This window comes from Leguminivora glycinivorella, chromosome 1 (assembly GCF_023078275.1).
Source record: "Leguminivora glycinivorella isolate SPB_JAAS2020 chromosome 1, LegGlyc_1.1, whole genome shotgun sequence".
Taxonomy (NCBI): Eukaryota; Metazoa; Arthropoda; class Insecta; order Lepidoptera; family Tortricidae; genus Leguminivora; species Leguminivora glycinivorella.
In genome coordinates, this window is record NC_062971.1 from 30,677,697 (window position 1) to 30,693,259 (window position 15,563).

Below are 15,563 nucleotides of genomic sequence, written 5' to 3' on the forward strand. Positions count from 1 at the left end.
CACTGTTTATTTTCTTCACCTTATCAAAGAGTTACAAAAAAAATTATGAAGCTATAGTACATATATATAGTACATTACGATACAAGTGCGTAAAAAAGGAAGTCCGAAACGAGTGGCGATAAATTAAAACACGACCGAAGGGAGTGTTTTAAATCCACACGAGTTACGAATTTCCTTTTCGCACGTGTATCGTACGACGTTTTTCAGTACAGATGAGCCTCCGAAGTTTCGACCTGCCATATAATGAACCACTTCTCGCACTAGTGCGTAAAAAAAGCACCACCTGTACTGAAAAGGTTATTTACAATTCTCTAGTATTACTTTGGACCATCTCATTTCATACATACTCATAGGGAGCCGTTCAAGTATTCTTCGGAACAGCGCGCAAACCTGCGTGACAACATATTACCTCTAACTGATAGTGCTCTGCGTTCTCTTTCTATGATCATCTCTGAGAGTATCAGTGATCCAATGGCAAATATTTGAATTTTGTCACAGCCTGAGAGGACATCCGTCTAGACTAATATATGGTGGATACGTTTTAGTACCAGACTTAAAGACTAAGATCTCACTCTTTTTGACATTATATTTGAGCCCATGGGCATACTTCTTAGCCAGCATTATTTTTAATGCATTTATTGAGGGGCTCAGCAGCACCATATCGTCGTAGCTGATGTTGTTGACAAAACAGCCGTCCACCGAACAACCCACGCCAGCACTGCTGAGCTCCTCAATCAACCCATTTACATATATATTAAAAAGTGTGGGTGACGTTAATCCCCATACTCCACTGTACGTCCAGCCCATCTAACGCTATTTGTTTGATGATCTCCAATACTTGTTATTAACTCAACTGGTAAACTAGTCTCGTTGCGTAACTTATGCCATACTGTAAGACACAAGGTCAAATGCCTTCGACAAGTCACAAAAACTGGCGTATTTCTCTTTGTTGACGTGAAACTGCGGATGACTTCTCAAATAAAAGTCATGATTTATAAATTTTATCATCATTTAATTATTATTATGCGTAATGCGTAAGTACAGTTTAGGGAACAGATATCAGACTCAAGTTATTATAGTTAGTTACAAAATATATATATATTATATTAGGTACATTATTTAAAAGTACATTAGATGCTGAACATAAACGAATTCAAAGAACATTGTTTTAATGAATCATTGATAGGTACCTATGATATGTGAGTGTGTTTAGCAAAACGTCCCACTTTGTCGGTTACCATTAAAGCGAGATTTACTAGTATCTCTATATGAATATTATGGCATGGTGGGACGTTTTACCGCGCACACACATATATCTATAAAGAACTACCAGAATATTATGTATACATAACATAATGAAAAATATATTGTGCTGTATATTATTTATTAATCTTATAAGACCTTGTAGAAATGTACACACTTATTTTTCAGATTATTTACGTCTACATTTAACGTTTGCCGCGCGAACACATGGCCTCGCTATGTGAAACCGGCTATTCTCTGTAATCGTGAGCGAGTTCAGTAAAACGTCCCAGTTTATTCATATAAAGCTATAAGCAAAAATCTCGTCTATAAGGTTGGCGACAAAATGTGACGTTTACTCGATCCTCTTTGCTCATGCTAGTCATGGTCATGGTATAATCAAATTACAGCCTCAAAATGCTATTAGAATATAAACCCAATGTACTATCAGCTGCAAAAGTGGATGGCGAATTTATCAATGAATTCATTCATAATTTTTCCATGCACTTTTGCAGCTGATAGTAGGTACCTACTTAAAATACATATTTACAAATACATTATGTATATTATGTTAGGCCGATAAACCATGTAATTTAAATTAAATATTCATACCGATATCCCTCATTATAAAAGTAGTCTACATAGTTGAACTGTGAAGTGCCGTTATATACGCAAGTTAAGACTAAATTTCTAAAGCTATAGTATTAAATACTTATTTACAAGTAATTTACGATCATAATAAAATTATTATACATATAGCTAGGTGTCATAGTTACAGATTGAAGCCACCGTGCTATAAAATATTTCGTTACGTCTGGTTTTGTGGTTTTCAATCCTAAGTTTCAATCCGACCTCTACAGTACTACGGGTTTTTAAAGACGTTCACCTATTTAATGTTTTACGTCATAAAACACCGTGTATTATTTTTGACGCTGCTTGAAAAAGAGCTATAAGTAATAAATAAAATGTTTAAACTAAACTGGTTTAGATTATTAGTAGGACGAATATATTTGCGTGATTTATAATTTCAGAAAGTAAAGATTTAAGTAAATCAAAAGTTTCAAATCAAGTCAATGCTTTTTTTATTGAAATTGGGATATTCACTGATAAACATTGTGAGTAAAAAGATCAAAATCTTACGAATACTTTTCGTAATTCCGAAACAGGGAACATTTGTCTAGGCGTGTTGTACCTACGTAAAATTGTGTATTTTGACTAGTCAAAAAATGTAAGTTAATATTATTGGTCATTTTATGACGAAGCAAAGTAACGTTACCTAATCCAATTGACAAGGACCTTATTTTGAAAGCTTGACCATTATTATATTTATTATAAATAATAATAAATAAATATTATAGGACATTCTTACACAGATTGACTGAGTCCCACGGTAAGCTCAAGAAGGCTTGTGTTGCGGGTACTCAGACAACGATATATATAATACTAGCGACCCGCCCCGGCTTCGCACGGGTACTATACCTACATGTAAACCTTCCTCTAGAATCACTCTATCTATTTAAAAAAAAACCGCATCAAAATCCGTTGCGTAGTTTAGTTAGTGATTTAAGCATACATAGGGACATAGGGACAGAGAAAGCGACTTTGTTTTATACTATGTAGTGATACAAATACTTAATATATGTATACATAGAAAACATCCATGACTCGGGAACAAATATCTGTGCTCATCACACAAAATAAATGTCCTTACCGGGATTCGAGGATCGGCTTAGCAGGCAGGGTCACTACGCGCTAGGCCAGACTGGTCGTCAAAATCGTATTTATTATATCGTTTTCGTGATATGTTCCCTTAGAGGAGTAATGATGAGGCAAAATTACGCTAGTTAATAAAGCTTAACCAGAAATATATCACTACGCGCCATGTTGCTGAGTTTTTTTTTATGGCATAGGAGGCAAACGAGCAGACAGGTCGTCTAATGGTAAGCGATCACCGCCGCCCATGGACACTCGAAAAACCAGAGGTGTTTAATTAGAACTATTTTCTTCATACTAAACTGAACTGTCGCCCCATACATCAGAATACGCCATACGCCCTCTTGACAATAGTCAATTAGTCATATATTTCTGGTCAGGTTTTAGGTAATTTATTATACAATATAAATTTAAGCCTACTTATCATATTTTTATGAATATTGTATTATTAAATATTGACTTTGGATTATCGTGTACCAATCACATAAAAAAACACCGTGAAACATAAGCCATCTTCGGCATTGTGAGGACTTGCATGTTTCTAGAAGTACGTATTATGTTTAACCACTAATTACGTGCTCCTAGAAACATTGCCCTAGTAGTCTAGTAGAAAATTAATGTAAATAAAATAAGTACTAACATAGCTCTTAAGTGCAGACTAACCAATAATACTATGAGTCATACTGTTACTCGAAATAAAGAATTTATTATTTGTATGTCCTTTCCAGTTCTCGGGACCACGGGGTCCCGGACTTTTGTGAGGCGTGCGTGGGGCCGAAGCCAACAGCGCAGAGGCCCTTTAAGACAATTTAATCTAAATGTAATGTGACACTAACCGGCGATTATCCCTGTCCGCACTATAGTAATGCACCCAAGGACAAGCCCCGGTTAGTGTAGAACTATTGTAAGAAAATAGTACATTACGATACAATAAACTGAAATAAATGTCATATACATATGACACAATTACCGAAGGCTAAGGCGCCCCCTGCCATCTCTGAGGTAGAACCGGAACTAGTTCGACCTCCTAACTGAATCAAACCATGTGATTACGAGTTAGCGAAGAGAGATGGCGCCACCATATTCACTCTAAGACCAAATTAAATTATTTCATAGGAAATATTTTAATTTGTGTTTTTTAGTAGACACACTACTATTATTTAACTATAAACTGAAATAAATGTCATATACAAAGAAAAAAAAAATGACCAAGGCCTCCAAGTGTCCGATGCTGGATTCGAACCAGCGTACTCCGTTATAGCCACGGATGCCTCAAACCACTCGGCCAACCGGTCACGGCGGCAAGGGTCGAAATTTTCAAGTATATGACACAATTACCGAAGGCTAAGGCGCCCCCTGCCATCTCTGAGGTAGAACCGGAACTAGTTCGACCTCCTAACTGAATCAAACCATGTGATTACGAGTTAGCCTTAGCCTTCGGTAATTGTGTCATATACTTGAAAATTTCGACCCTTGCCGCCGTGACCGGTTGGCCGAGTGGTTTGAGGCATCCGTGGCTATAACGGAGTACGCTGATTCGAATCCAGCATCGGACACTTGGAGGCCTTGGTCATTTTTTCTTTGTATATGACATTTATTTCAGTTTATAGTTAAATAATAGTAGTGTGTCTACTAAAAAACACAAATTAAAATATTTCCTATGAAATAATTTAATTTGGTCTTAGAGTGAATATGGTGGCGCCATCTCTCTTCGCTAACTCGTAATCACATGGTTTGATTCAGTTAGGAGGTCGAACTAGTTCCGGTTCTACCTCAGAGATGGCAGGGGCCGCCTTAGCCTTCGGTAATTGTGTCATATACTTGAAAATTTCGACCCTTGCCGCCGTGACCGGTTGGCCGAGTGGTTTGAGGCATCCGTGGCTATAACGGAGTACGCTGGTTCGAATCCAGCATCGGACACTTGGAGGCCTTGGTCATTTTTTCTTTGTATATGACATTTATTTCAGTTTATAGTTAAATAATAGTAGTGTGTCTACTAAAAAACACAAATTAAAATATTTCCTATGAAATAATTTAATTTGGTCTTAGAGTGAATATGGTGGCGCCATCTCTCTTCGCTAACTCGTAATCACATGGTTTGATTCAGTTAGGAGGTCGAACTAGTTCCGGTTCTACCTCAGAGATGGCAGGGGGCGCCTTAGCCTTCGGTAATTGTGTCATATACTTGAAAATTTCGACCCTTGCCGCCGTGACCGGTTGGCCGAGTGGTTTGAGGCATCCGTGGCTATAACGGAGTACGCTGGTTCGAATCCAGCATCGGACACTTGGAGGCCTTGGTCATTTTTTCTTTGTATATGACATTTATTTCAGTTTATAGTTAAATAATAGTAGTGTGTCTACTAAAAAACACAAATTAAAATATTTCCTATGAAATAATTTAATTTGGTCTTAGAGTGAATTACGATACAAGTGCGTAAAAAAGGAAGTTCGAAGCGAGTGGCGATAAATTAAAACACGACCGAAGGGAGTGTTTTAAATCGACACGAGTTACGAATTTCCTTTTCGCACGTGTATCGTACGACGTTTTTCAGTACAGATGAGCCTCCGAAGTTTCGACCTAGCATATAATGAACCACTTCTCGCACTAGTGCGTAAAAATAACACCATCTGTACTGAAAAATATCTTCTCGTATTCTATTTACACGGGAGCGACTGTCTTGTTCGTTTCAATTCGCCGACAGCTCATCGCTTACTCGACTGCCTAAGCATTGTGATACTGTTAGAGATGTTTTTGCTTAACCCTTCGTCTGTGTCTGTCAGAAAATTGTCATAAAACAATTAACTTTGATATCTTATACTTTTAAACGAGCAATTCTTGTATATTTATTTATTTATTTATTTATATATTTATTTACACTGACGATCTCGGAAACCGCTCTAACGATTTCGCTGAAATTTGTTATGTGGGGGTTTTTGGGGGTGAAAAATCGGTCTAACTTATCCTTAGGTCCCGGAAAACGCGAATTTTCGAGTTTTCATGCGTTTTTCTTTGCGCGCCATCTCGTGTGCAGTAGTTGTACTGTTAAGACAGAATTCTTTCGGTCGATGTAAGTACTATTTATTGCAAACACTAGATGGCGACACAGGTCAAGGCTAAAACGAATAGAAAAATACACTATTTGAGTTTTTGTGGCGAAATGCGCGCCATCTCGTGCGGAGTAGTTGTGTTGTTAAGGCTGAGAATTCTTTCGCTCGATGTAGGTACTATTCATTTTTGAACTAGATGGCGACACATGTCAAGGATACGAAACAGAACCGAGCGAAGCTCGGTCGCCCAGTATTATTATTTTAAAGTCCAACGCCTTATGTTAGGATCCTTATCAAACACAGACGAAGGGTTCAGCGCCGGCCCGCGCACTCGATCAGGGTAGAGCGAGATATAGTTTTGGCGCCCCCTTGTTTAACCTTTTTTGGGGGGTTCGATGCCAAAATGCTCATAGATTTGCTGTGTCCATCAGAAAGGTCACAACCATTTGACTAGGTAAGTAAAACATTTCACATGTATGAGCATTGATAGAAATTGTAAGCGCGAGCGAAGCGAGCGCGAAAATTTTTACTATTATTTATGGAAGGGGAGGGGGGCTTGATTCTATAAAAGCCCCTGTCTTCATATGACATAGGTACGTACGCGAGGTTAATGCTTTCCTGTGCGGCGTGTTCATTGAGGAGTTCACTAGGACAAGAACAAATGGCTGTGATAAAACAAAAGAGGCCAAAGACCAAGCTCTGGCAGACCAAGAAACCGATAACTGATTACAGTCGGATTTGAGCTTTAGTTCAGGGCCAAGGCAAGGCATGGGAGAGAAAAGCAAATTGCAGCAATGGCCAACTCGGACAGACATGGAGAAGTTTGTAAGTTCGACTCTAATTGCAGAACTGCGGAAGAGCAAAGCTTGGAATTAAATAGGTTAATTATGCTCTCTTGTTATTCGGCCTTCGGCATATTTTGGGGTATTTAGATTTGGGTTATTAGAAGTGCGTTTATCATCACGCTTACGCTCCTTTGTCTCATACAAAATTGCGCCTCTGTGAGACGTTTTGCGCCTTTGGCTTTAAGAGGAACTCCGCTTTGAATTGCGGATAAACACTGAGCGTTTGGATAGAGCGACGTAACATTGTCTTTGTCGTTCGGCCTGGCAACAATGTGATTCGTCAAGAGCTAGAAACATCTTTCGCGGCGCCCTAGCAACAGTAGCAACGGCTCCCACCTTATGAATGTTGTACATGGTGGCATTGTGGTGCAACTTTTCAGATAATCTGAATCACAATCACAAATTCATTTCCGGCTCCTCTCGCCATTTTGGGCTATGTGTGCGCCCACGCAATGACGATTTTGGCACCCCCTTACCATTCGACGCCTAGAGCGGCCGCTCCACTCGCTCTACCCTTAATCCGGCCTTGGAAGGGTTAATACAAAATAATAGTTATTATTTTATTTATTTGCCTAGTAGGACCGAGCTCCGCACTAAAAACGAATCACGGGTAAATAGAATACTAATCTCCATCAAATTTCGCTTCCCGTATCCACATAATATTATGTAATTTTAGATATAAAATAAATTAATATATAGATATTGCTCTTACAAGAACTTAACAATGCTTTAAACGCTAAATAATTAATAAAAACTAGTCTTGCTTTGAGCGAATTTCAATTACGAACTTTATTCACCTTGTGGGGGTTATTTCTATGATTTAATATACAAATATAACCCCTTTGAAAAAAAAACATTCCCCTACACATTTTTTCTCTCTAAAATTGTGTTTAAAATTATTCCAGCAGTTGTACACAGTATGTTTTTAACTCCGTTAATTTAAAGGTGCATTCATAACCTTAAAGGGACACAGATTAAAGACTCAAGTCTTAACACAACACTGCGTTCCTAGTTAAAAAATGAACTCTAATTATATTCATACAACTACAATAAGTAAACTATAGCCGAACAATATAGTTCGTCATTAGAAAAAAGCGCATTTTTTTATACGATACGATAATTATCCCTACATTTATGAAGTGAAACTTCTAATAATGCGACTCCAACTGACAGTCGATATGGTATGCGTCGCGCTCTCGACATGTAAAGGCGGGGTGTCGCTACTCTTGAGAAAGGTTCTCGAAATTGAACCGAAACATGTCGAACGCTATATCGACTTAATACGTGAGTAACCCGCTTAAAATATTTTTAAATATGTATGAGTCTCACGGGAGTTTTATAGTTAAAATTGTTAAGGCTCAGTGTTGCCAACTCGAATTTTGAAAAACAAATTACGAAGCTTCACTTCTTCCGCGTGGAGAGACTACGCGCACTGTTTTTTTTGCCCCTTTTTTCTAGTGACGGAAACTTGACAGACTAAAATACACGATTCAGTCTCTTAAATTGCTTCTCAGTTGAACATTAATGTTAGTTTCACACATTCAGCACGTTGACTAACTTCCGCCACTGAGGTTCTGAAATCAGAAAAAAAAAACGATTTAGGATCCATCAAAATATGTATAATCAGTAAAAATTTATATTTATACTGAACAGGTGCCGTAGCCGAATGGCATTTCTGGAACGAAAACTCCACGAAAGGTCTGGCTCTGTCGCGCCAGTACGCAAGAGCGATAGAGATAGATATCTACGAGAGTTTCGTTTCGTGAGCGTACGTACCCTGAACAGAATTTATCCCTAATATTGTCACTGACACACGACAACAACAGTATGCTGAATGAGCTAACAACTGCGACACGTCCGCCGGCGGCTTGTCAGCTCTCATTATATTATGCTAGGTTAAAACGATTTGTTACTATGGAATTTGTATAAAATTAAATGCAATGACGCCGCGACAGTGACTTTTGTCTTACTTTTTTATAGTTCTGTAACATTTATAAAATATTAAATCGCATCTAAAACGAACTGTTGTGTACGTTTTTATACATATTAATCTTCCGGTGCTTTGCTTCATACCTGGTATGAAATAATTTATTTTAAATGCAGTTATACCCTATTGTGTTTTCACTAAACTTTGCTCCAACTTCCCATGTATGTATGTGTGTTGGTAAATTTAATTAGATGACCATGTACCAGTGGCGGGGCGTGAAAATTTTCGTTGGTAAAGCCGGAAGGGTTTCTGTATGGACTTCTGCAGATACTAGATAATTTTAGGGAACCCGTTGGGAATCGAGTTGTATCGACGCTCCGCCACTGCCATGTACTTACCACTATATTTAGGTATGTAAACCAGGAGTTGGTGCAGCAGCAAGAACGTAATGATGAGCAGGTACCCCACTCCGTACACCGACGTGGCGAAACATATCGCCAAACTGGAAATAAAGGAACATTTTTAGAATCGGAATCTCGATATCGGATAACCTAACCACAAAATTAAAATTTTGAAAAAACCGCCGACTGCGACATAGTAGACCGATTTTCATGAAACATGGCTAAGAACACTCCCGACTAACTCAGCTTTCAGACAAAAAAAAACGAAATCTAAATCGGTTCATCCGTTCGGGAGCTACGATGCCACAGACAGACACACAGACAGACAGACAGACAGACAGACAGACGGACAGACAGACAGACAGACAGACAGACACGTCAAACTTATAACACCCCGTCGTTTTTGCGTTAAAAAGACCTGTAGGTTCTAACCATATTGGTACCGAAACGCAGAGTGGCGAACGTCAATATTTGGCTCGCCAGGCAGCACAGTCAGACTTCGTACATACTTTATTAAACTTACTAAAGTTTAACTAAAGGAACAATGGACTTGGCCTCTGTAGATGTTGGTCTGCTGTGACCAACTAAGCTGGACCGGTGTTCCAGAAGGTCGCAGGTACGAGACCTGCCAAAGGTGTGATTGTTCCTATTTTTCGTCTAGTTTAAAAATTAATTGAAATGAAATGAAAATAGTACATTACGATACAAGTGCGTAAAAAAGGAAGTTCGAAACGAGTGGCGATAAATTAAAACACGACCGAAAGGAGTGTTTTAAATCGACACGAGTTACGAATTTCCTTTTCGCACGTGTATCGTACGACGTTTTTCAGTACAGATGAGCCTCCGAAGTTTCGACTTGGCATATAATGAACCACTTCTCGCACTAGTGCGTAAAAAAAACAACATCTGTACTGAAAAAAATATTTCAGGCGTAATCCCATAGATTTGTTAGTAAACTTAAAAACTATCCTCACTCTAGATATTAGTCACAATAATTAATGCTCACGGAAATTTCTGCTTGATAAAAAATAAGTCTGCTGAACTGAAACATCTTGGCAGACCTCCGGCAGCAGGATAGTGCCAATCAGTACGAACGGCTGGCATATGGAAGTCAAGGCCAGGTTGGTGCCAAACAGCAGAGTAGCGAACGCGAATATTTGGTTGCCAGGTAGCATGATTAGTTGTTCTAGACTTCATACAAACTTCACTGAACTTACTCCATCTGATAGTACACATCCTGACAGTCCTCTGGAAGTACGATAGTGCCAATCAGTACAAACGGCTGGCATATGGAAGTCAAGGCGAGGTTAGTGCCAAACAGCAGACTAGCAAACGCAAATATTTGGCCCGCTAGGCGCTTGGTAGCTTGGGTACTTTAATTTTTTAAATTTTTTAATTTATTGAGAAGTTCAACAGCGTTTACAATAAAAAAAGTACAATTAGATATATACTTTAATATAAGTATAGCCAATAACAGAACTCCCTAGAATTTATACATAAATATCATCAGAGGGTAGACGTGTGACTTGAGCTGTCCATATTTACATTGTACATTATGATATAAAGGAATAGGAAAAATAAGTAAGTAATAGTGATTTTAAGTTATTTGAAACTTATGTATAGATTGTAATAATATTATATACAATATTATACAAACAAAAAACCGGCCAAGAGCGTGTCGGGCCACGCTCAGTGTAGGGTTCCGTAGTTTTTCGCATTTTTCTCAAAAACGACTGAAGCTATCAAGTTCAAAACAATTTTCCTAGAAAGTCTTTATAAAGTTCTACTTTTGTGAATTTTTTCATATTTTTTAAACATATGGTTCAAAAGTTAGAGGGGGGGGACGCACTTTTTTTTCCTTTAGGAGCGATTATTTCCGAAAATATTAATATTATCAATAAACGATCTTAGTAAACCCTTATTTATTTTTAAATACCTATCCAACAATATATCACACGATGGGGTAAGAATGAAAAAAAATATCAGCCCCCATTTTACATGTAGGGGGGGACCCTAATAAAACATTTTTTTCCATTTTTTATTTTTGCACTTTGTTGGCGTGATTGATATACATATTGGTACCAAATTTCAGCTTTCTAGTGCTTACGGTTACTGAGATTATCCGCGGACGGACGGACGGACGGACGGACGGACGGACGGACGGACGGACGGACGGACAGACAGACATAGCGAAACTATAAGGGTTCCTAGTTGACTACGGAACCCTAAAAACGGGCTGAAAATCATTTGTAGGTTATATTACATTCTCAATCTACAATTTATTGATCATAATTTCGTGGGATTTTGTGATTGAGTGTGTGTGTGTGTGTGTGTGTGTGTGTGTGTGTGTGTTTTCGTGTGTGTGTGTGTGTTTGTGTGTGTGTGTGTGTGCGCGTGTGAGAGGGGGACACTACCATGTAAGTTGCTTTGAGATCTGTGATTTAAAAATACGTCTGGATGAAGAGAAAGGGTCTATATTTTGGAACGACTTATCTTTGGGCGGAGCATCCAAAACAAAAGCATCCAATAACATGCAGTCTTCACTCATACAAACTGTACTGAACTTACTCCATCTGATAGTACACATCCTGGCAGTCCTCCGGCAGCAGGATAGTGCCAATCAGTATGAACGGCTGGCATATGGAAGTCAAGGCGAGGTTAGTGCAGCAGACTAGCAAATGCAAATATTTGGCCCGCTTGGTGCTAGGTAGCTTGGGTACTTTGGGCGGAGCATCCAAAACAAAAGCATCCAATAACATCCAGTCTTCACTCATACAAACTGTACTGAACTTACTCCATCTGATAGTACACATCCTGGCAGTCCTCTGGAAGTAGGATAGTGCCAATCAGTACAAACGGCTGGCATATGGAAGTCAGGGCCAAGTTGGTGCCAAACAGCAGAGTAGCGAAGGCGAATATTTGGCCCGCTAGGTAGCACGGGTAGTTCGGCCGGAGCACGCAACAATCCCACCTGAAATTTGTAAAGCAATACAAATAAATACAGTTATACCTTCTGTGATGAATGATCATGATAATTTGATGAATGTAACTGCGTTGAAATATTGAGGATTGGATAAAAACCAAAAAAGGTCTTGCTTATGTAGCTAACTAATTTAAAAAAAAGCAACTTACCATATTGAATGGAAAAATCTTTCATTTACTTCAATTTGACATATCTGGCAGTAATGTGAGTCAGATGTCAAAACTGGACTGAAAAGGAATAAAGGAACACATTACATAAAGTCCCCGTCAACAAAAATTTGCGAACAATGTAAACAAACCTTGTATTCAAAATGCCTTTAATTTCCATTCTTACTAATCAAATACTGGCTTAAAAATGTGATAATCAGTCAATTCATATCACATCATGATCCTAGCTTCAACCATTGTTCGTTTACATTGTTCATAATTTCTATTGACGGCGACTTTAAGTCTCATATTGAAAGGCATAACAGAAGTTTTTGAAACATCATACATTTTTATTCTCTATTGATTTTATTTGTGTTTAATATCTAAAAACAACTGCAATAAATCTGCCTAACCTCTCTTATGTACCAATCGCGCCTTTATAGCGGGAAGAAGAGATACACAGATGGATCATTAATTTTGTTTCTATTTAATTCTGATGCTTCCACCGGTTTTTATTTATGTTAGCTTCGTCTTACCTGTATTCCTTTCCCTTAGACGATCCAGTGGCTAGTTCAAAGTCAGCAATGGCCTTCATTTTATAGAAGAAATAACAAGTGCAAGCCAGAAGTATGAGGAACACAAAGTTCTCCAGTTGCGTGATCTCTAGTAAATGCATCACACCAAACTCATACACCAGGAACATGTATATCCCTGAAGCGAGTGACCAGGAGAAGAAGAATGGTGACCTGGAAAAGAAATAATTTGCAATATTTATTAACAATTTCGCAACCAAGAACCCGGTGGGCACCCGCGAAATTGGTTAGATGCTGTCCCCAGCATGTTGGGCAACCTGTTGGGCAGGCAAATAAAAAATACTTAAATTCAAACTGTGGATTGATTATTTCATCAAACAATACAGGGTGGCCCATTCAAATCGGTCAGTATGGGAAAGTCTGAAACTATAAGAAATACGAAGATTTGTTCTTAGGAACCATGTCACAGATTTTGATAAAAAGAAAAACTGCATTCATACAATTAAAAAAAAAGTGTACCCAGCTGGGGAATCGAACCCGGTTGTTTTGAAAAAATAAACTTACACTATTTCTATTCAGATATCGTTTGTGTAGGTCTTAAGCAGTAAATATCTCTAAGAAACATAATGTCTAAAATGAATAAAATGCATTTTTTTCACATACTTTAATTTATCATAGTAGGTGTTCAAAGTGACCACCGTCTTTTTCAATACAATATTCAACACGTCTAGGTAACGATCTTACTATTGCATTTTGTATCTTCATGTGGTGAATCTGCGTTAAAGTTGACTCTATGGCTACTTTTAGGTCTTCAACGCTGTTATAGCTATTTTTGTACACTGTTGTAAAGATGAAGTGAACTTGCTGAATATTGTAACGGTGGTCACTTTGAACACCTACTATGATAAATTAAAGTATGTGAAAAAAATGCATTTTATTCATTTTAGACATTATCTTTCTTAGAGATATTTACTGCTTAAGACCTACACAAACGATATCTGAATAGAAATAGTGTAAGTTTATTTTTTCAAAACAACCGGGTTCGATTCCCCAGCTGGGTACACTTTTTTTTTTAATTGTATGAATGCAGTTTTTCTTTTTATCAAAATCGGTGACATGGTTCCTAAGAACAAATCTTCGTATGTCTTATAGTTTCAGACTTTCCCATACTGACCGATTTGAATGGGCCACCCTGTATATGTGTTCAGTATACACATATTAAGGAGTAAAATGAAATAATATTAATAAAAGCACTGATTGGAAATTGTCACTTATTGAAAAATTAAAAGAACAAACAAGTGAATATTAAAATAATGGTAATTATTATTTAAATTTTCTATGGGGCCATAATCATACGCAATATATATTTTACATTTGTTGCTTTTTCATGGTTAGCAAACAAAATGACTTGACAAACTGTAAGTAAACTGACCTGTTTAATATCTAATCTGATCTAGATTTAATCAATAACTACTAAGGATAAATTATAACCTCAAGATGTCACTCAAGATATTAATTATTAATGGCTTGACAAATGTTTATTAACTCCGTGGTGGGCAAAGAACGAGAGAAGGATTTTATCAGGCAGGTCACCGGTATATCAAATTTGTGAGTAATATGGCCAGCACTGTAGTGGGATGATGTGGGGTGTGGGAGGAGGATGGGCATACATACTAATTACCAAACAGAATAATCCAATGTCATACTTTTCATTCATATGGCTATGAATTAAACCTATGTACATCACATTCAATACACGTGTGATCACAGATAACTACAAAAACATTAGGATAATTTTATTATACCAGCAGCAGATAAACTACTTAAAATAATTTGTACTTACCTATTTTTCTGACGTGGCCTCGAATAAACGTAGAGAGCTCCCATAGCTATAGCTACCATGACGATTATTGTAAACGCTCGTGACCAAGCGGCTAAAAGCAGCAAAAGCGGCAGGATAACAAACGGTAGTATTTTATCCATCTCCACTTTCTTTTTGTTACTTTTGTTTGCTCCGTATGACAATAACTCTTCCATGTTTTCTGCTGTAATCACCATGCAATATATAAATGTTCACCATATACTGCGTGTGATATTCACAAAATATACGTCAATAGTGTTTATTACGTGTTGGTTAATTTGTATTTTCCAAAAACAAATATTTACTTAAAGCCGTCTAGCATCCTAGCCGAGAAGCAACAACTTGGTTTTGATTTGACGTTGACAGTGACGTTTGGGTCGGGGTTTCCAGCGTCAATAAATCAGGGTTATTATAAAGCTGCCAGAAGCATGCCAATATGCAGAGGGCCACTAACAGCCACCCGTCAACACTACTACAATATACAAATAATAGAATTTGTATTGTATGCAAGCAGTCCCGAAATCGAGACTACAATGTTTTTAACTGTTCCGTTTTTGACGACCGGTCGTGTGTTAGCACTTAGCACTTAGCTAGGAACATACTACGCGGACGTCCGTCGTCGCGCGACCGCGGACGGGGATCTGGACAATGAAATTACATATAAGCTAGGAACACACTACGCGGACGTCCGTCGTAAATCGACCGCGGACGGGAATCTGGACAATGGAAATACACATAACCGTGCAAACTATCGGTCGACGGACGCGGACGTAGCCTTGAGCGCACGGACGTCCGATCGAAATCTGGCTCTCTGGATGTTTTGTTCCGTGCACACTGATAGGTCGCGGTCGCGGTCGTTTTACG

At 38.1% G+C, this 15,563-nt stretch overlaps 1 protein-coding gene across 2 annotated transcripts; it reads right to left on the minus strand.

Moving 5' to 3' along the window:
* Window positions 1-8,147: 8,147 nt before the first annotated feature.
* LOC125230480 (palmitoyltransferase ZDHHC23-A) lies at window positions 8,148-15,046 on the minus strand. Of its 2 annotated transcripts, XM_048135648.1 has the most exons (7): window positions 14,966-15,026; window positions 14,682-14,883; window positions 12,842-13,051; window positions 12,309-12,386; window positions 11,971-12,147; window positions 9,174-9,277; window positions 8,148-8,422 (listed from the first exon to the last, which is right to left on the minus strand). In XM_048135648.1, exons 2-7 carry the CDS (start codon window positions 14,873-14,875, stop codon window positions 8,382-8,384), a joined length of 804 nt encoding a protein of 267 aa, XP_047991605.1. In that variant the 5' UTR covers window positions 14,876-14,883; window positions 14,966-15,026; the 3' UTR covers window positions 8,148-8,381. The 2 variants fall into 2 exon arrangements, with proteins under 2 accessions (XP_047991605.1, XP_047991599.1); XM_048135642.1 differs by having other exon boundaries at window positions 14,682-15,046.
* Window positions 15,047-15,563: the final 517 nt, after the last annotated feature.

What these genes read in the sequence shown, in the direction of transcription:
- LOC125230480 (XM_048135642.1), bottom strand. Translation starts at nt 14,896, where the DNA reads ATGGTGATTACAGCAGAAAACATGGAAGAGTTATTGTCATACGGAGCA. An exon ending in AGGCCACGTCAGAAAAATAG is followed by an intron (nt 13,052 to 14,681) that starts GTAAGTACAAAT and finishes TTTCTTTTCCAG; the next exon opens with GTCACCATTCTTCTTCTCCT. An exon ending in AGATTTTTCCATTCAATATG is followed by an intron (nt 12,148 to 12,308) that starts GTAAGTTGCTTT and finishes TACAAATTTCAG; the next exon opens with GTGGGATTGTTGCGTGCTCC.